Source organism: Phodopus roborovskii, unplaced genomic scaffold (assembly GCF_943737965.1).
Source record: "Phodopus roborovskii unplaced genomic scaffold, PHOROB, whole genome shotgun sequence".
NCBI lineage: Eukaryota > Metazoa > Chordata > Mammalia > Rodentia > Cricetidae > Phodopus > Phodopus roborovskii.
Genome location: NW_026125295.1, coordinates 36,092,335 through 36,113,828, shown reverse-complemented (window position 1 = coordinate 36,113,828; position 21,494 = coordinate 36,092,335). Strand labels below are relative to the sequence as shown.

At 39.2% G+C, this 21,494-nt stretch overlaps 1 protein-coding gene across 1 annotated transcript in view; it reads right to left on the bottom strand.

Moving 5' to 3' along the window:
• Positions 1–8,987: 8,987 nt before the first annotated feature.
• Positions 8,988–21,494, bottom strand: part of Lca5 (lebercilin LCA5) — a 28,020-nt gene continuing 15,513 nt past the window's right edge. The window contains exons 3-7 of the mRNA XM_051207891.1: positions 16,409–16,546; positions 15,592–15,688; positions 14,536–14,678; positions 13,304–13,433; positions 8,988–11,674 (exon numbers count right to left, since the gene is read on the bottom strand). Coding sequence (XP_051063848.1) covers positions 10,818–11,674; positions 13,304–13,433; positions 14,536–14,678; positions 15,592–15,688; positions 16,409–16,546 — 1,365 coding nt within the window. The 3' untranslated portion in view covers positions 8,988–10,817. The remainder of the gene's footprint in view (positions 11,675–13,303; positions 13,434–14,535; positions 14,679–15,591; positions 15,689–16,408; positions 16,547–21,494) is intronic.

Sequence of the window (21,494 nt, the reverse complement as noted above, 5' to 3'; positions counted from 1 at the left end):
AAGAACTGTTTCAAAAACAAAACAAACCTTCAAGTCTGTAAAGCACCAAATGTTTGTAACAGTGAAAGAGTCGTTAAAATAAATTAGTAAATTTCATGGTTTCCAATAAGAGCAGGGTAATAAATGGAACCAGAATCTGAAATGGGTGCTACTGTGCATAATAATTTAGTATTGTGTTTAATATTTAGTATGTTATCAAGATGGAATTTCAAAATACAATGTTGAAATTCTCAAATAACTAAAAAATATTATACTTTAAAAATTAGGATTTCAAATCCAACTCCTAAATTTGTTGTTGTTGCTGTTAAGGTAGAAATTGAACTTCGAACCCTCAAATTGACTTTTAAGAAGTGGCGTCAGGAGAGTTTGATAGCCATTTAGAAAAAAAAAAGTCTGCTGTATCATCCCAGAATATATGAATATAAATTTGTAGAATGTGAAGAATTCTTTTGATTCTAGAATGATTAAAAATAAATTACAGATAAAACTTTTAAAAGGGTAAATGATGAGGAAAGGCAAAATCAAAAGGAGAAAAAATGGAGGGGTTTCTATTTTATTGCATTTACATTTATTTATGTATTAGGTTTTGTGTTTTTATGTCTATGATTGTTTTTGCTGCATGTATGTTTGCGCACCCCTTGTATGCAGTGCCTGCAGAGGCCAGGAGGAGGAACTGGATGCTGTGGAACTGAAGTTACAGCTGGTTGCATGCCCTTCAATGTGGGTACTGATTCTCTGTGATTGCAGCACAGTTCTTGAGTTCTGAGCCATCTTTCCAGCCTCAAGTTGGGGGAGGGGAGTCTCCTAAGGCAATCACACAGGAGAGATCAATAACCTGATAACAGAAAGAATTTGAACAGGCATTGGATAGGCATTTGAGAAATGAATGGTGCTTAAATACCAGCTCATAAAAAATATAAATAAATAAATAAATACCACCATCTCAGTGTTGAAATGCCCATTAGAAAGACAGCATAGGCCAATGGTTGTGCAAACTAGATACAGTCCTGGAGGGCAGTATTATAGTAACTGTCAACCAGTGATGCCCCTCTTGCCTGATCATTCTACTCCTGAGACTCTGACCTACAGTCAAATGGGAGGCAGGTGCACATAGACAAGTGGTAAAGCATTATCCATAATAGCAGCACAAACGCCCATCCAGAGAGAACTGGCAATTAGCTCTGGGTGTATATATACATGCAATACCATGATGCTATTCTTTTAAAATGAAGGTGTTGTCTATGTAATGATAGGATATGCTCATTGGATTGGTTTCCTGGGGCTGCCTCAGCAAACTTCTGTAACTGATGTGGCTTTTGGACAACAGAAACATATGTCCTTATAGTTGTGGAAATTAGAAGTTTTAATCCAGGTGTTGGCATGACCATGTGCTCTCTGGGGGCCCTGAAAAGCATCTGCCTGGGCTTCTATCTTGCTCATGGAGGTCATAGCAGTTCTCAGGATCCCTTGGCTTGTGGTTATAAGGGTAGTCTTTCTCCATCTTCACATGGCATCCTCCATTACATTAGGAAAAAGTGGTTACAGGGGTCAGGGGAGAACTTGAAAGGGAAGGCAGGGGGTTGATCAAAATACATTATATGCATTATGAAATTCTCAAACAATACATTAAAAAAAGAAATCAGAATTTGGTTAAATAAATGAGTCAGTCAGTCAGACACAAGAGCCCAACCAACCACCACAGTGAGGAGGAGACTAAGAGAAAATAAGCCTAAGTATATCACAATATACACAACACACTATCTTTCATTTAGTAAAGACAAAAACCCATGTTGCTTCCATTTGCATATGTTATGGAAGGATTCTTAGGAAATCAACAGGAAGACTTTAGTTACGGATACAGGTGTTTGTGACTCAGATTGGGGACTGTGGAGAAGGACAAGAAATTACTGTGTGTCTTTCCCTGCCATCTTAACTTAGGAACCTAGGCTACCTAGGTTAATGGGCTTTTTCAAGAGGGTGAAATGGTGTTGACATGGGAAAAATAGGATCATCAGAGCAAGTCACAAAGTCAGAAAATAAACAGACACAGATGATCAGAACAGTTCTTCAAATGGGTTGGTATAACTAAAGGTTGACGTCATCTTATTTGCCTATCTACCAATGGCTGGCTTCTGCAGTAGCTACAGGAAAACTATTTCAATTGTCTTCCATTTAAGAAGCAAGCAATTAGTGATCAAAGCCTTTTCAGAATAGAAGAATGCCCTTTCTGCCTAAAAATCTTCAAAAATCAAGCTCCTCTCCTATTAATAGATGGGGAGATGGGGGTGTGTTACTTCATTAACTGCATAATTCAGATATTTTTGAGACTTTGAGTGAAAATGAGAAATTATTTTTAAGGAAACTGTTTTAAAGGTAGAAGCAAATGATCAGAATATTACAGTGTGTTACTACAACCCTGTTTCAACACGTGTTTTGCACACTAAATAACCTTGTGCAGATCCTACTATAAATGTCATCGTGTGTAACAAAGCCCTAAATCTCCATCTTTGCTATAGACTTGATTTCTGTCTGCTGTTCTCATGTTTGTATGCACGTTCAACAACTCGATATACCTAAGAAAGAGCTAGAAGCCAGGCATAGTGGTGCATGCCTATAATCACAGCACAAAAAGAGGAAGGGGAAGACAGTTAAGAGCTCAAGGCCATCTTTAGCCACGTAAACGATCTTGACTTAAACAAAATGGACAAAAAAGGTGAATTACCATGAAGCTACTTGTCACTTCCTCTCCAATCTGTTCTTCTTATAGTCTTCATGGCAGCTCCTGGTACTGTCACCTCCTTAGTTACTGCAGGCATCTTCCTCCCTCATCCAATTGATTACCAAGAGCTGTCAATGCTGTCTCATAAATAACTCTAGTATTCATTTATGGAGTGGATTCCCACAGACTCTTTCATTACGTCTTATCTGCAATTCCTGAGTTGTGCAATCCATCTTCTGTATTAGTATGGAATTGATGGTTCCAAAATGAAAATCAATGTTGTAGTGACATTCAAAACTCTTCTTATGGCTTCTAGCAACTGCATTATATATGATAAAAGCCCTGAAAGCACTTGTTAAATGAATAAAAACAATTAACGAGTGCATCATAGGCAGGGAATAGACACAGACACCAACATTTTCATATTTATTAGCCATAACATAATTGTTAGAACATCATCCAAATAAAACTATTTGCCAGTCCTTAACCTCAAAAAACAACTGTCCATATGAAATCAATTATGATCGAGGAATTTCTGTTTTTCTTTTTAAGCTTCTTGATTTTATTTTACTAAATCAGCCGAGGACCATGATTGAAATTTGTATGAAATTTTGGAATCAAATACACCAGTAAACAATACACTCCTAACAACCACAGTGGGATTTCTGCAGAGCTCCACACATGATGGAGATGGAGTCTGCCGACGATTGGAATGCAGAATTCTTTCAGCTTCAAATCTGTGGACACTGAGCTCTCCCTAAAATAGATGACGAATTCTCAGCCACCAAATTATTATTCCAAACACATCCTTTGTGTGCATACCTAAATACATTTCTGTGATGCTAAAAGCATTCAGAGTTGGATAGCACTCATCTTGCTATAAATTTAAATGCAACCTGACCTGTATTTCTATGAATGATAAAAATGCTACTTGGGCAATCTAGCTTGTGCAGTTAATCAAGAGAATTGTGTCTTTAAGAGTATCCTAGCAACATGCCTGCAGCTAAGGAACACCCAACTGACACTGCTCATGGATTTAATTATGCTGCTGGACTCCATCAAACTTTCTAGTTAATCAAAAAGGATACTTAAAAAGAGAAACAGAAATGAGGCTGCAGCTGCAATGAGAATGGCTGGGGAAGAGGAGAAAGACGAGAAGCGCAAGCCAGTGAGGTCACTAGAGTATGTTTCTGAGCACACAGAACAGGAAAAGATGTAAACAAAGTTCTGAGTCCAGTGGCAGGACCAGAGCCAATGTATTAATTACTTAAGAGACTGCTAGTCCCAAGACAAAAGTTGTATTGGGGTAACCACCGTTCAGAAATATGTTCAAAACTAGTAACTGTATTACAGTTTCACCGGCCTGCCCAATATATATTATCTGGAGCCTATGCTTGGGAGAAAATACTTGGGACACATCAGGAATCACCAGGAATAGTTACGTCCACTGTCCACAACTATGTCACCTCCATTGTCAGTAGTTTGTTAGCTTGTTTTATACAGCTTCTTATTTGGTACAATAACAAATCCCATGTAAACAGATTTCACAAAACAGGTCTGTTTAAGATGAAATGGTTTGTTTGTTTGGCTTTATAGTAAGCCAGGAAGTGAATGGAAGATGTGGAAATTTGCAATCAAAATCCCAACTCATAAAAACCCAATGGGTGTTGACCATAAACAACACATGTATACACAGATGCCAAAGAATACATGAGTTTAAGTACTTAGCTCTGCTTTCCTTTTACTTAAACTACCTCCTGTATGTAGACTCATCTTTAGATAATTTTAGTATTTATTAAGCCTCATTCACAAGTTTTTGGTTGGATCATTAAAAACACACAAATGCACAGATACACATGTACACACACATACACAAATATGCTCACATACATACACACCAGTTTTCTAAACTTTCAAAAAAACTTAAAATTTTAAGAGACCAGTTGCTAAAGTAACTGTCATGTTCACATAGAATGTCAAACTTGAGCGACTAAATAGTCCTGTTTCAAATTATTTTTTTTTCTGGAAATCTGAGGATTATAGGATGTAGCAGAGAAATGTTATACGAACTGCCCAGTTGTTCTGACATTCGTTGTTTTAATATGATCTTTTTTTCTTCCTTTTTTTTAGAACTAGTTCAAATTTTCTGATATACTAGCCAGAAAACTGACAGTAACAGACCACAACTAGCTGTAGCCATTGAAAAGATAATGATTGCAGGGCTAGGGAGATGGCTCAGCCACTAAAAGCACTTGCTATATAAACCAGGTGATCAGAATCCCCAGAACCCACACAATTTGTATGCAGCGATGGGAGTGCCTGTAATTCTTGAGTCCTATGGTAGACAGAGACAGAGGAATCTCCAGAAGCTACCAGGTCAGCTAGTGTAGTTAAGCACTGCAAAGGGACTGTGTTTCAAAGTAGAAAAGCCAGGACTATCACCCTGCGTATATTAGCACATGTGCCCTTATCTATACCACACACACACACACACACACACACACACACACAAAACTTCAAAAGAGTTTCTAGAGAACATGCAGTAAGAGGTGTAGAGTCCACATATCCATCTGTACACTGGGATTACAAGCTCCAAGCACTGGATTTGAGCCTGTAAAACCTATGGACATTCCTATATAATAAAAGAACACCCTTTCCCCTTTGTTTTCCCTACTGCAGCTGTATCAGGATGGCCAGAGGGCTCATTGAAATACACATGAGCTCTGATGCTATCTCTACACAGTAGGTTTGTAACCTATCTACCCAGGCATCTTCACCAGCTTCTGAGTGCTGTAAGCAGTTGTGGGGTGGGAATACACCACTGTTTTCCTGGTTGGTGCTTTTGGGTTCTCTTGATTCTACATCTCTTTTGGAAATTATTTAAGTGGCATACCGGTTTGTACTCATTTGAAGGAGCCCCACTGAAACTGTTTAGGAGAGTAAATATTACCCATATCACATTGATTAGAGGTTCATAAAGAAGCTAATTAAGATTTTTAGAAGAAAATTTAAAGGAGAAAATAAATTTGAATGTTTCTAGGAAAGACAACATCCATGACTATCTGTATATGAACTCTACTATCCGTATCAGAGTAAAAATTGGACATTAACGATGTCCTGTTAAATAGATTGTGTGAAAAGTGTACCTTGTCAGAATCAATTCCTACTAGACAGTTCTCTTCAGCCCTGAAATTCAGGGACATCCAACACTGCTGGCTGGGGAGGGGGGCTTCCTCTAGAAACTTTGTATTCTGAGAGCATAAGTGTCTTGGCTCCTGGTTTCTCCATGAGTTCAGCAGTAAAGCAAAGCTCTGTACAAACTTGATTTCTCCAGCCACCGGCTGCTCCTCCACAGAAACAGCAAATGCCTTCTCTGGAGGCCTGCAGCCTCTGCATGAGTCAAGGAGGAGGAGTCACTTCAGTTGAAGATGGCCAAGAACACGGCTAGCTTTTCAAATGTTCATATTGACAAGTCTCTACTGTTTAAAAAAACATTTGCATGGAGATGTTAATGTATGAGCATAATATGTGCACACATTCATGTTTACTGTGCACCTACATACCTCCTCTCTCTCTCTTTCTCTCTCTCTCTCTCTCTCTCTCTCTCTCTCTCTCTGTGTGTGTGCATGTGCATGCACGTGTGCACGTGAAAGCCTCAAGTTGACATAAGGTGTCTTCCTTGACCATTGTCTGTCTTAACTATTGAAGCAAGGTCTTTCCCCAAACCTGAGCTCATCCATTTGACTTGGGTGTCTAGCTAACCTTCCCCAGAGGTCCCTTCTCTCTGCCTCCTGAGCATAGAGATGACAGGCAGACAGCCACTTTGCTTTAGTCATCTCCCCAGCTCAAGCATGTATCTCAAGTTCAGAGCCAACAATACTGCCCCTCTTAATGATGTGCTCCACTCTACTATTTTCTTTTCCTAAAAATACACCACTTCAGTTGATTCCCATAAGCATGTAAAGATGCGAACAATCCCATTTCACATATGGAGAATTTATAGGCAAATTATTTATTGAAAACTGTAATTTGTAAGCACTCAAGTCTAACCTATTTCCTGACCTCAAAGTCAAATGTTTTTCTATCCTGTTTTGACTTATTTCTAATTTTTATTGTGTTAGGAGCAGGTTGGATACATTCACATATGTAGAAGCACATGTCAGAAATAAACTATTATAATTTTAAATGAAAAGGCTTTTTTATTCTTTTAGAACTTAATACATACAATGTATTTTGGTAACATTCCACTTCCCCTCAACTCCTCTCAAATCCCAAACCCCGCCAGATTGCATTTCTACAAATTATCTACTCCAGCCCACATACTCATGGGTGTTGGGTTGGGGCAACCACTGGATCAGAATCAACCTACCAGACACCACACTCTTAAAAAACAAAACACTCTCCCCAGCAGCCATCAACTGTTTAAAATTGCTCCATCAGTGGAACCATGCCTTCCTCATTGCACAGAAACCCTGACCTTTTCTGACCAGAATAAGAGCAGGGAGTTCAATCCCCCCTGCACAAGGCAACCAGCACAGAGGGCGTGCATATCACAGCACACATGGGCCAGTGACACTCCTGACAGTCTGTAGTCGTTTTAGGGCGATAGTGCCAGCTTGAAGGGATCATGTAGGCCTGAAGTTACCAAGTTAGTGTTCTTACTGAAAGAATACCTGAAAACAAGATAGCAAAAGTAATGTATTTTGTGTTGAGCTATTTTTGTAGAGTACACACTGATGCACAACTGGTTTTTGTTTAGTTTGGTTTCTTATGCTGTTAGTATTGAGTGCAATATTCCACTTTCAAGATCTGGATATACATTGTAACATGTGTTATATTTGCCTTGATTCTATAAAAGGAACAATGATTGATGAAATACAAGCAACTCAGGAAAAACCTCTGTGAGGAATAAATAAGCCAAAAGACACAAAAGCAGTAACTGCCATCTCTGGCATTTTAAAAATGTGCTCTTCCCTTTTCTTAATTCCTTTTTCTGTAACAACAGCCGAGTAGGGAAGATGTGAGCAGCCCTGGCTCTAAGCATGTGTGTGAATCAAATCATCGAACCTGTGCAACTCCCACAAGGTAGACCCTCTCAATAGCACTGTTCTGCAGAGAAGCAAAGGAAACTCGGGATTCCTCGCTTATCCAGACATGCACTGTGGCAGAAGTGGAGTTGTGAATTAGACCAGGGAACTGTAGGCCAGTATTATCCAGATTTTTAATTGCTGTGAGGCATGCCCCTTGTCCCATGGCACAAAACCTGTCTTGAGAAAGTTCTTCATTAGCTCTTTTTCTGCTGCTCTATGGAAGAGCTCGTAGTACTGAAAAGACACCATATTTTTATTGATGTTCTATAATTGGGGGCTTAGAAGCTTTATCTTCTTATGTCTTGTGTGCCCTGTATGTGTGTGTGTGTGCACGCGCACGTGCACATGACATGCTCACACATAGGCACATGCATCTTTGTTCCATTTCTTCAACTATTCCATGATACTCATAATTAGCTATGATAACAGGAGCTGTTTATCAAGTGCTTATGATGTGCTGGGCACTTGGCAGAGCAGCAACCTCAGAATTTTACTCACGGACACCCACCATAAGGACTGCACAAGACCATTATGAACTGAGGAAGGCGTAGTCCACAGACACAAGGAGTAATACAAGACAGTGCCTGTTGGGTAATTCTCCACCCTCTCTACCCACATCATACAGGCAGGGTACTCCCAATGAGAGAGAGGAGAGCACTTGCGATTGATTTTTTTTTTTAAAGCAGACTTGAATGTGAGAAGGGTATGTATATATTGTGAAGCTGAAAAAGGCTTTCTGGATAGTCACTGTTGCCAAGTGACAGTGATTTCTACATTTCGCAAAGCATTCACACCATTACTAGGGTGCACATTTCCCTTCCCTGTGTCCTAACCAGCCAGGGACATCAGCCTGGAATAGGAAATGAAGATGGTCAAGAAATACCAGGTCAGCCAGCAAGCAGGCCAGTGTTTATGATACAATTTAATCCTCCCTGCCTGCACCTTCTCTTTATTACCATGTGAAATATGTGTCATTATAATAGCCATTAAGGTAGAAAAGACTGATTGGAACTATAATTATCTGATAAGACTGCCACACTGTCTACCCTAAGTTAGTACAAATTCCTGTGCTTCCATTGAAACTGCTGGATAAAATAAGCGAATGATGAGGTAAGAAAGAACCTTCCAGATCCTGCTTTACTGCACATCTCCTGAATACAAAGGATCATTAGATAGAGTCATGGTGTGCTTTAATTTTTTTATTAGTAAGATTCCTGAGTACAAATAAATTTAACTTGACATTTAGAAAAACTGATTTGCTCTCTAAATTCTATACATTTTAATATCCAATTTTAATACTAAACATCACGCTTTTAAGCTTTTAACTTAATTTTTTTTTAATTTTAGTAATTCCTTACTCATTGAGTTAAACAAATTTTCATGTAGAAAAAGGCATAAATCTAATTAATGCAATGAATAAATTTTTCTGGCAAAGATTTTTAAAAACCTTAGAATACTTCTTTCAGTAGAAAATTTACAGCCATGAACAAAATTAACATTACATAATGTTTTATCAAGAACTGTATCACAAATAACATGTTTACTTATATTACAATGATTTGCAATATAGTAAATGCTAATTTACAGGAGATCTAAAATCCTCTTTGAGGAAAGTTTTAATTATTATTTAGCACTTTAAGGAGATTCTGTTCCCAATAAATGACAAGCAGCTGATCTAGGAGGCGACAGACTGTGCAGCTGTGATGGGGAGATCTAACCAGGTAAAGTCTTATCAAATATCAAGCAGCATTCCCAAGTCAACATTTAGAAAAACCCCAGATTCCGTGGGAATTCCTGCCCCCAGTCAGCATGAATGCCTAGCCCAGCATAAGACCCACACTGTGAACAACAGGTTACAATGCTTGGTCACTCCACTACACACAGCGTTTCTCCTCAGCTCATCTGTCACTCCAGCAGACCAGGCCTGCTCAGCACCTGCCTCTGCATCTGCCTTGAACTAAGTAGAAAGAAGCTGGGCTTTTCTACAGAAAACTATTGAGTTTCCTTGGCATGGTAGGTGCCCCAATTCTAATCCATGGTTACTTCCGCATCCATCCTGTAAGCCTAAGAGTAAGTATTACACTTATGTCTCCTGGGTATGAGCACAAGTTCAAATCTTAAGATTATGTATTAAAATTTTCCAAAACTAGGACTCTGGAAACATAATTGAGTTGAAAATCACTCTGTGTTGAGCTGTCGTTTCTTCTGCTTCCTGTATTGGTAGGGAATCTTCCGCCAGAATACAGAGTGTACAGGAATGGAGGAATGACTCTGTGCCCAAGCCTCCTACAGCCACACAGATGGTACCATCTAAAGCAAAAATGTCTTCCAGTGCCCCCTATGTGCTCACACAGCAGCAGGGAGTGCTTTCAGGACTCTAACTGAGGAGGACGCACTCCTCAGAGGTAATGCCCCAGTGCACACCTTAGTAAATACCCCAAATACCTGTGTGTGTGTGTGTGGGGGGGTATTTCCAGAGGTAGTCTCAATGTTGTTGCCACCACCACTCACTCAGGAGTACATTGGCTTTGTCACCTCAGACAAGGGCACAGCTCCTAAGTCCCAGTGCTCAACACTATCTGAAGTCTTCACTGGAGACCCTTAATTCCCGTTTAACCATCAGAAGAAAGACAATACTTAGGCTCAGTGAGATTTGACCAAAATAAACAGAGATAAAAGTAGGAAGTGTGAGAGACTCCAGTGAAGTAAAACTTCCCACACGGCCAGCCAGCTCAGTGAGACCAGCTATAAAAACAGAAAAAGTAAGCAACAACTCTCCTCTTGGTTCATTTCAAAACAAAAGAAAAGAGCATTCTTAGCAACGTGGCTATGTGGTATGGCGCTATTTGTTTAATTGTGCCATATTTAGCTGCTAAAAATTACTCCCTAATAAGGCTATTTTACCATTAAAAACTTAAATTTTTATGATAAAATACTGTATTAAAATACTTTAATATTTACAATTGAAATATATATATAAATATATACACTGTGTGTGCTCCAGTCAGTCATCTGAGTGTAACCTCTTCAATGTCCTCATCCACAGAGTCAACAGCTGTCACCGTTGGCTTATTGCTGGTATGCTTCAGCCGCTGTCTGTTGGGATTAAAACTTCTTCCTTCACTGAGGAAGAAGTCTTCATCTTCATCAGGCTCCCGAACTCTGCTGCTTTTATCTCCAGAGGGGAAATTAAGAGGGAAGTCTCCTCTGCCGGCAGTCAGAAAATGTGGGTCACTGCTCTTGGAGGAAACGGTGGTACTGCTGGCACTGTTGCCAAACAGCTCCTCCATCAGGCTCGCTTTTTTCTCTTTTCTCGAAATTAAATCTGCACTGTCCTTACTCAGGCTTTCCAAACTGCTGTTGGGAAAATCTAAAAGGCTACTTTTTTGGCTAAGTGGGTTTGACTTCCCTGACATTTTTGCAAATGAAGGCACATAGCTACCAAATGAAAAGTCATCTGGAGGGGCAGGACTCCGAATGGGTCCTGGACTTCGGCCTTCTCCTCTGGCAGTTAAAAAGCTCACGTCTGACAATTGATGCCCACTGAAGGATCTGTCTGAAGACTCAGAGTGTGTGTATGGCTTGGGGCTTCTGTCTGGAGAATGCAGCTTTGATTCAAAGTTGGGAAGCAATGGCAAAGGGGGCCGATTGAGGTTCTGAGGGTCTTGGAGTTCTCTGTTGATTTCATTCAGTTTGGCGAGAAGCATTTCTGTCTTGAGTCTTTCTGCCTCGTCTTCCAGCTTGTCAGCATTCTGAGTTTGATATGTTTGCACATGGAACCTTCCAGCTTCCGATGCTGGCTTCTCTGCTCTTGAGAGCAGAGACGCCTTACCTTTGACCTTATCAGGGTCTTCTGTTTCCCACTCTGTAGAAAATGAAATTTAACAAGAGTTAAATAGGAAAATTTAGCTATCATCTTTTGCAAAAAAAGTCTTTTAATCTCCATTTGACATTCTAAGATAGGCAAATGGACATCATGATAGTTTGTTTCTACATTTGAAATTCTGGATTAGAAAGTAATTAACGTGGATTGCACTTAAGAGCCCACACATCACACACTGCTCCTCAGTGAAGCAGCAGGAAGGTTCTCCATGCAGTACTGTACAATTCATGGTGGGCGGTGAGACAGAAAGAACGGGGACCTTAAACATAAAGTGTTGACTGTCCTGAGAAAGCATCCCCCACACAGCAAATGCACTGACTCAAATCAAGAGGAAAATTTCAGTTAATTCTCAAATGAAGAACATTCTATTTTTTTTTAAGGTATATACTTATCAAAAATATTAATTGCATAGAGTAAAAAAAATAAGCAAAAATACTTCATAGTAAAAATGACCCTAGAAGTGAGAATTAAACACAATTTATGATTATGTTCTGAGAGAAGAAAATGCTTCAAGGAACAATCTTGTGTTTACCAACAAAAATCACAATATGGACAACAGCCGATCTAAATGTGTTAGCATGAGAGCTCCCAAAGTGTGGAACCCTGATAGAGAGCTGTGAGGGAAGGCCTCTGCTTGGAGGAAACACATGCCGAGTTCTTAAGGGTACAGATATGAGGTGCAGAATTCATTCAAATGGTTTGGTTTGTTTTGGCCATCCTTGGAAGTTTCCTATAGTTTTGAAATCATTTTCAAGTAAAAGAATTAAAAATATTAAAATATCATAATTTCAGTAAATGGCATATATTCTGATATCACCCACATATTTAAGGAGACAGCCTATGAGACAAGCCATGGTCTTCTGTTATTTTATTTCTCCTTTTGCTCCCTAAGATGGGCTGACCATAACAATTTCCCATTCTGTGGCTTAACACATGAAAGCATCCTGCTCCGCCTCTGGCCAAAAGTGATACAAATAGCATTTCACATTCAATAAGTACGTTAACATCCCCATTCAATATGCATGTTAACAACTTCAAGCAACAACTGGATCACAAATTTCTGTTCCATGAATTTCAGCTTAAAACAAACAAACTCAAAAGGTTTCACTGGACACAGCTACAATGGAACTAATGAGTTGCAGAAGTTAGTATGGGATGTCCTATAGCACATTCTATACAGATGGAAATGAACTTCGCCTACATCATCTAAACTATGCAAACTGTTTCTCCCAATTTATAAACAATGTTATTAAAGGCTTACAAAATAAAGTAAAGCAAAAATACTCAGGGCCTTGTAGATCACTGACTTTTCTGTTTCAGCCACTCCATGACCCAGAGATCAAGGCCAGTAGAGTAAAGGGCTCTCTTGATTAACTCTTCATTTAGTAACACGAATAGTTTCCCTCTTTGATTAAACATTGTTTCATCTAAATTCTCTGGAGTTCATTTATTCCTTATTCCCAAGCCCCAGCAGCAACTTTCCATCTTCCTTTTATTTGGTAACTTCATTCAATTGTTCTGAGTCCTCTGGTTCCCACCCTCTGCTGCTTCCACCACACCTTCACCCCTGCAACCACGTACAGCTCACTAACTGCTTACACAAACCCTTACCCCTCTCAGGCTTCCCCGCTTCCTGTCTGCCAGAGCAGCCTTCCTGATCTTCACTGCTCTTCTCTTCTTTTTCCAAAGCTTGATTTAGAATCTCTGTTCCACGCTCGTTTTGCTCTTGGTATTCCAGGTACTATTATTTCAAAAATACAAATTCATACAGAAAGAAAGGGGAAAACAGTCTTTAGGCATGGTGGATCAGCCATTATGAGTAACTACCAAGTTAGAAACTAAATCAGATCTTTACTTAATAAGACAAGTTGCTATGTTTTGAATGATGCTGCAAAAAGGATAATGCCTTAATTGAGCTACATTTTTAAAGACAGTTATAAGATATATCAGAACCAACCAATACAATGAAAATAGAACCAACAACCTATATAAAATTATGATGAGATAAGCTGTAAAAGTAGCTTTGCTTTGGTTTGTGTACTTTTATAACACAATCTAATTGACTCACCTAACCAGAAATGGCTATTAGCCAAATATAGTAGCCAACTAAGGTAGTGCTGAGTTGCAGAGCACAGGCATTGACAGGCAACACTGAGTCTTTCAAATATACATTATGTCTAAACCTCTAATTAATAATTATGTAGAATTCAAATAGAATAATGTTATAAACTTATCTGCTAACCCCCAAGATAGTCAATCTTCATTGTCAGCTTAGAATCAGTTGTCTAAGGAGATACACATCTGAGTGTATTCCTAAGATATGAGGAGGGGCTGGAGAGATAGCTCAGTAGTTAAGGGCAATGACTGCTCTTCAGGGGTCCTGAGTTCAATTCCCAGCAATCACATGGTGGCTCACAACCATCTGTAATGGTATCTGAGTACTCATGTACATAAAATAAATAAATAAATCTTAAAAGAAAAATGAAAACTGAGGAGGAAGGCCCACAATAAATTATGTGTGGACCTACTCTATTGGCTGGGGATTGAAAGGGAAAAAGGAAAGAGCCGGTTTTGTGGCCACATTCATCTCTGCTTCCTGACTGGATGTAATATGACCAGCTATCTCACACTCCCCAAAGTGGATGACACCCTCTCAAACCAAGAGCCAGAAGGAGCATTTTCTTTGTTGGGCTGCATCTTATGAGATATTTGGTCACAGAAATAAGAAAGGTAACTAGCACACTTCTCCAGAGGACACAGGACCAGTGAGGGGTGGGGCATATGTGTGGAACTTCTGACCACATTTATGAAAACAGATTTCTTAATCATCGTGTTAAACTCACCGAAGAAAGATAGTCTGGTTCATCCCATTTGTTTTCATAACACAGAACTGTCTGTGGTGTACCGGGAAATTCTTCAAGCTCAAAGTCTTCAATGGTCTGTACTCCTTTCGTACACAGGTCTGTAAAGTCACTCTGGCATGATACTACCAAGAAAACCATAAAAAAGTTTTCTAACCCCACTGAACAATGTCAACATATATTCAATTGGCAAGATTAGTCTAGATGAGAGTGCAGACTTTCTTCATGAAGGATTAACTAGCAATTAGGTGGTTTGAGGACAACTATACTACACATGCTAATATCTTTCCCAAAGTTAATGCTTTAAAATTTCTGTAATTCATAGGAGAGTTATAATTCTGTTCAAGAAAAGTAAAACTGCACAGTAATGCAGAGTATAAGTGAAGTGATATGATATCTGGGATTCACTGTGAAATACGCTAGAAAGTAGAAGGAATGGATGAGACAGCATCAATGAAGGATTAAATTGTTAAAGCTAGGTATTTAATACTTGTGAATAATGACATATTTTATGTCATCAAAATTACAAGAAGGTTTTCAACATTTATTAAAATTAAGTTTATTTAATGATAACATAAAAGCTGTATACTAACAACATTTTGGAATGCTTCAACACAGGAACATATAGATTTTTTTTCAAAGGTTGTATAAAACATATATTTTTTAATTTTGTAAATTCTATTTTTCTATTTATGTGCAAGAGTTGTCTCTGTACATGATATATGCCACGTATGTGATGTGTGTGTGCTCAAGAAGCCCAGAAGAGGACATCATATTTCTTGGTGCTGGAGTTGCATGCAAGTCACTGCGAGCTGAAGATCAGTAACCTCTCTTACCCTGCTGCCCATCTCTCCATTCCCCCAGAACCCGATTTTAACAAGCTCGCTTTAGAAACACAAAAGTTGAAAGACTATGGTTATTATCAACGCTGACTTGTAAAACTGAGATCACATATACTCAAGGGCTCTTCCCTCACTTTCTTTACTTTAGAGTCCATCATCACTAACAGCTCCAATTTCAGCAGTAACCCTACTATACCATTTTTTCTTGCAATAATCTCTTTGTCTTTCTTTGGAGAGGACTTCGGCAGACGATTAGCATATATGTTTTTTATATCCAACTCTCTTTCCTTTTCCTGAAAACAAACCCAATACAAGAAAGGAAGATAGTTAGTTTCAAATTAAACAAATACCTTCAGTGTGATAACCAATACCTTCTTTATTGAACTGAAATATCTCCGGGTCAGCTCTCTACGGTAACTATCAAACTAGAGGAAAAGATATCTCCTAGGAGGAGTGGGAGGGAAGGGGAAAGGAAGAGGGTGAATACAGAGTGGAAGGGTAAAAGGGGGAAAAGGGGTGGGGAATAGGGAGAAGGAAGCAAATACCACAACATCCACCTCCTCCCCACAGATCTGGTAATGCCTATCTGTGATCTAGGCTTGGCCCCAGGGACAAGAACAGAACCTTTCTTATGTATGTATTATGTATGTGACAAAAATTAGACTGTGTTGTTCAACACAAGAGATCTTCACAATATAACCTTTTTATGAGAACCTGAGCATCAAAGAGAAAACTATATAAGGCTATGCATAATTTTGTGGACTTCTGAATACAATTTCAACCCATGAATGACTTCCATAAAATGAAGACATGTTCAATGTGAATTGGTCTCCTTGAAACAAAAGCAAGCATCCTGGGATCATATGAAGAATACTGATCATTCAGGAGTGTGACCCACATGCTCATTTCCATGGTTCTCTTCCAGAATATGAATAGTGACCGCTTTAAAAAAAAAAAATACTAGGCAATGTATGTGACAGGAGAAACAGTGTGGTCTAAAAGCGCATGCTTACCTTTAGCTTGTGATAGAGCCGCTGCAGCTCCTTTTGAAGAAGTTTATTTTCATCGTAAGCTTCAAACGCCCTTTTCCTTTCAGCGAGCAACTGCCGCTGGAAACTGTTGGTACTCAGCTCGAGGTTTTTGGATAGCTCCTTTGTGTAACAACAACAACACCAATAGTCAAACGCAGAACTTGGAAGTGCAGGGCTACATCTTGGTAGCACTGACCAGACTTAAAAACCAGGCTCAGTTTAGTGTTCATGTGCATATCATAAGCCAGGCAGCAGGCTCCCTGTTAGTAAGATCCTAGCTCCATGATTCCACCCTTACTTTTCCTGATGATGGATAGTCAATCCTCACACATTTGCCTACAGCTCACTGTCACTTGAGGGACCAAAACATAGAACGGTAAGAGAGGAGCTTCCAGAAATCCGTGCTTGGAAGTAAACACCAAGGTAGCTAAAAGCAAACAGCACAGGTGCAATGTGTGCACTGGGATACCCTCTCAGGAAACTGGGGGCTGTTCCTGTGGCCTCTGAACACGTATCATCGAGGTTAGGGAGAATTTAAATTAGAATACCTTTCTTTTCAAATAAGTAGTCATTTGCCTACCTTCCAGGCAAAATAGTCTTCTAAACAAAACATGAGATCATATATAAAAAAGGAAAACATATGGTAGTTATAATCACTTCTCAGTAATCATCACTGTCAGCATCTCAGTGTACAACTCGAGACTTCTCTGTGCTTCCCCTCACTATCATAAAAACCTGAAAGCAGCAGACTTCTGTCCCGCAATCCTTTAAAATGGAATCATTTAAAGGAGAGCAGCATAATTTATGTAAGCAGATTCTGCTGCCCCAGTTTTCCTGTGCTTCCACTTTTTCCCAGGGTGAATACTCCAGAATAAATAACTTCAAACATAAACTGATTATTTCCCCAGGGCAATGCTAGGAAATGAAGCTTCTTGGATCTTACTGAAATTAAGAACACCTGTCTTCGAAAGAAACAAAGTGAATTAAAAAAAAAAAAAAAGGAAAAAAAAAAAAACATTTTTGAGGGAAATAACTTTTCTGATTTATATCACTTATCAACACACATACATGCATGATATATAGAGAATAGTCACAAAAGTCAAAGAAACGAAACATCTCAGTAAAAAGTAGAAGAAATATTTGAACAAGTGATTTACCAAAGACAGAGACAAATAAGTGCCAAGCATGAGGCTCCAGTATCCTTCCTTGTGAAGAAAATACAAACTGATGCCACAATGAAGTAAGACTATCTATCTGTTTGGATGTCTAAAACTAGGAAATCTAATCCACAATGGTTCTTGGGGATGGACAGGTGTCCATGCACTCTGAGTGGGATATAACATGTAATGTAGCCACAGTTTTCAGGGCAAGCCAACTAGCCTGGCTTGGTGACCTTCCTCAATAGTTAATGGTGAAAAGCAGAGAAAACCAATTTACTCAGCATGACCACACCAATAGGGACAGACATCACCAGCCCCCAGAAAGATCTTAAGAAGGAAATGTTATCAATATTGCTATTCAATGTTGCACCAACAGTGGATACACTTAGTTTAGTAACACTGATGCATCAGGGGTCACTCTTATGTGCAAAGTTAAGGATGCTCTAACCTGAACCTAGTGGTGGGCTTCTGTAATCATAGATATGGGAAGGCTGAGGCAGTAGGAGCCTGAATGGAAGCCAGCCTGGATTACATAGTAAGATTCTCCTCCTCCCAAAAAAAATCCAAATCATAACATAGTACTAAGTTAAAATGTTCTATATAAAAGACTAGTGACCTACACAGGTCAGCACCATATTTCCTGAAGATTGGATCCTGTATTTCAGAAGGAAAGTACTATAAAAGACATTGTGTCAACAAGAAAAAGAAAACTACTAGGGTCGGTTGTAAGGAGTACGGTTTTTCCGCCTGCCGCCGCTGGTCTTGTCCCACCGCCGCGCCAGCCCCAAATAACGCACAGAGACTCTGTATTTGATACAATGCTATAGGCCAGGTACAAGTATTAACCCATTTCTGCTGATCTATGTATTTCTCTCACCGGGGAGCCGGCCGGCATACTGCTTTCTCCAGACTCTCCATCTTGACTCTCCTTCTTACTTCCTATTTCCTCCTTGTCTCCAGTCCCTCCTATCTTCCTTTCCTATTGGCCAACAGTGCTTTATTCATTAACCAGTATGAGAAACATATTTACAGAATCGTATCTCCCATCAGTCGGTGGACAAAAAGAAATCACTATATACATGTAAATCACAATACTGGTATATTGAGGATCAATGGGCATGATATATGTAACTTCCCCTCAGAAAGTTAATCTGTGTGTCTGCATACAACAGAGAAAGAACATGGGATTCCATGACTGCATAATATAAGTCAAACATGTTAATGTTTACAATAGGTGAGTAAACTATTTAGTTCAGTATTCATTGTAGCATTTTAGATGCACAACTCTATGTAAGCTTGAAATATTTCTACAAAACAGGTAGTAAGAAAACTGTGCCTGTAAATATAGTGAGGCAAATTAGGAAGTAGTCATTAAACCAAAGAGTTCCTGAGGAACCATCATTGATTTCCAGAATGGCCACACAAGTTTGCACTCCCACCAGCAGTGGAGGGTGTTCCCCTTTCTCCACATCCTCTCCAGCATAAACTGCCATTGGTGTTTTTTTATCTTAGCCATTCTGACAGGTGCAAGATGATATCTCAGACCAAAGCTACCCTTTAATACAACAGAGATGTTTTCCAGGATAAGTCCAAACTAAAGCAACTCATGGCTGCTAAACTAGCACTACAGAAGGTATTTAATAACAGGAATAGAAAAATAAGGAAAGAATCAAGCATATTTAACTCAGTATTTGGCAAATTCCTAAAATAAATAAGGAAGAGAGAAAAGAACAAAAAGTATACAAATAAACCAAGAAAAAAATTCAATAAAATTATAGTAGCATAACTCTCAATATTGACCCTGAACCTAAATAAGTGGTTGTTTGTGGTGATGTATTACTTATGATTTATTAAAGCTTGTCTGAGGATTCAGAAAGAAAAGTCAATCACCCCAGCCTTTAATCCCAGAAGCTGGAATCTAGGAGGTGGTGGTATACACCTTTAATCCTAGGATTCAGGACTAAGAAGTAGACAGATCTCTGAGTCTAAGGACACCCAGACTGATCCAGTTCTAAAGAGAAACAGCTCACACAAAGATGATCTCAACACCTGGGATCACATGCCTTTAATTCCAGCATTAGGGAGTTATATAAGACAGAAGCAAGAGTTAGTAGGAGACATTCATTCCCCAGCCACACTGAAGACAGGCAGGCTCAGTATCAAGGAGGATAAGAAGACACTCAGTCTCAGGATTCTCCAGCCACCCATTCAACCTGAGGTAGTGGTAGAAGCTACTGACCCATTACTTTGCTTTACTGACCTTCTGCTTGAAGTTTAAACACCAATATCAGTCACTGGGTCTTTTATTAATTCATGTTACACTTCTTAGCTCTCCAACTAAAATCTGCAGACTAGCATAGGAGCTGACACACAAAATCCAACCTCACTGGCAAAAAATAACACACACTGAAATGGAAAGGCTGGAAAGGGATTTACCCAGCATGCAGAAGCTGTAAACAAGCAGCAACAGGTGGGTTTGATAGGGAATAAGAGACTTCAATTCATTATTGGGGCAGGGAGTGGGGGGATGGGGGGGGAGAAGAGCATACTCATAACAAAAGGAACAATCCATCAATAGGATACAATGGTTATAAATATATTTGTATCACACAGTGTTATACCTGGTTTCCTAAAACAAGTGCTACAGGTCTAGATAAAACAACAGTGATCTCAACACACTAACTTTCACCAATAAACATATTATCAAGACAGAAAAGCTTCAAATTCAAGTTGGACTTAACAGACATTTGTGGAATGGGCATAAGAGCTGGGAAGATACTTTCTTCTCAAAAGTTCATGGGTTTAGTCTCCAAAATAGGTCAATTTTAAGCCATAAAAGAAATCATACCAAATATTTCAAAACTGAAATACTTTCATACATCTTCTATCATAATGAACTAAAATTATAAATCAATAAAAAACCACAGAAAGAAAAAAAATACTGAAATATAAGATGAAGGGGCTTGGAGGGAAAGGGTGGGAAGTTGATATAATCAAGATACATTATATACATGCATGAGATTTCCAAAGGATAAACATGTCTAAAGGAGTAAAAAGAAAACATGCAAATACTTAAATATTGAGCAATAAGCTGTTGAATGATCACTGAGCCACTGAAGAAAAGGGTGAAATTGCTTAGAATCTAATGAAAAAACAAACAACTTTCTAGATAGTTCGGGGGGGGGGGGGGTTGCTGCAATATGTGTCTACCTTAAAGGAACCACAGAGAAATTATTTCCCAACAAGGAGAAGCCAGTACTGATGTAGTCACTGCTAAATCCTGGTGATTTTCCTTGTTCCTGTGACAACACACCTGACAGAAGCAACTCAACAAAGGCAGGGAGGGTCTAACTCACAGTTCAGGGTGGAGTCCATCCTGATGGGCACGTCATGGCAGGGCACTGTAACACAGCCTGTTACATGCACCCACAACAGAGAGACAAACGCTGGTATACCATTCTTCAGTCTGGCACTCCAGATCATAGAAAGGATCATCCCACCTCAGTTAACTGGACCTAGAAACTAGACACTCACAGAGGTTCATTTCGTAAGTGACAGCAGATCCTGACAAGCTGACAATCAGTATTAACATGACAAAATATAAATTAGTCCAGCCACTATGGGAAATGGAGGGTCCTAAAGAAACTAACAACAGAACTACCATGTGACTCAGTGGTTGCTACTTTTAAGTGTATATTCAGGAACAAGACAAGGCTGTCCACTCTCTCCATATCTCTTCACTATTGTACTACAAGTTCTAGCTAATGCTATAAGACAACACAAGGAGATCAAGGGGAAACAAATTGGAAAGGAAGTGAAACTGTCACTATTTGCAGATGATATGATAGTTTACATAAGTGACCAGAAAAAACTCTACCAGGGAACTCCTACAGCTGATAAACACCTTC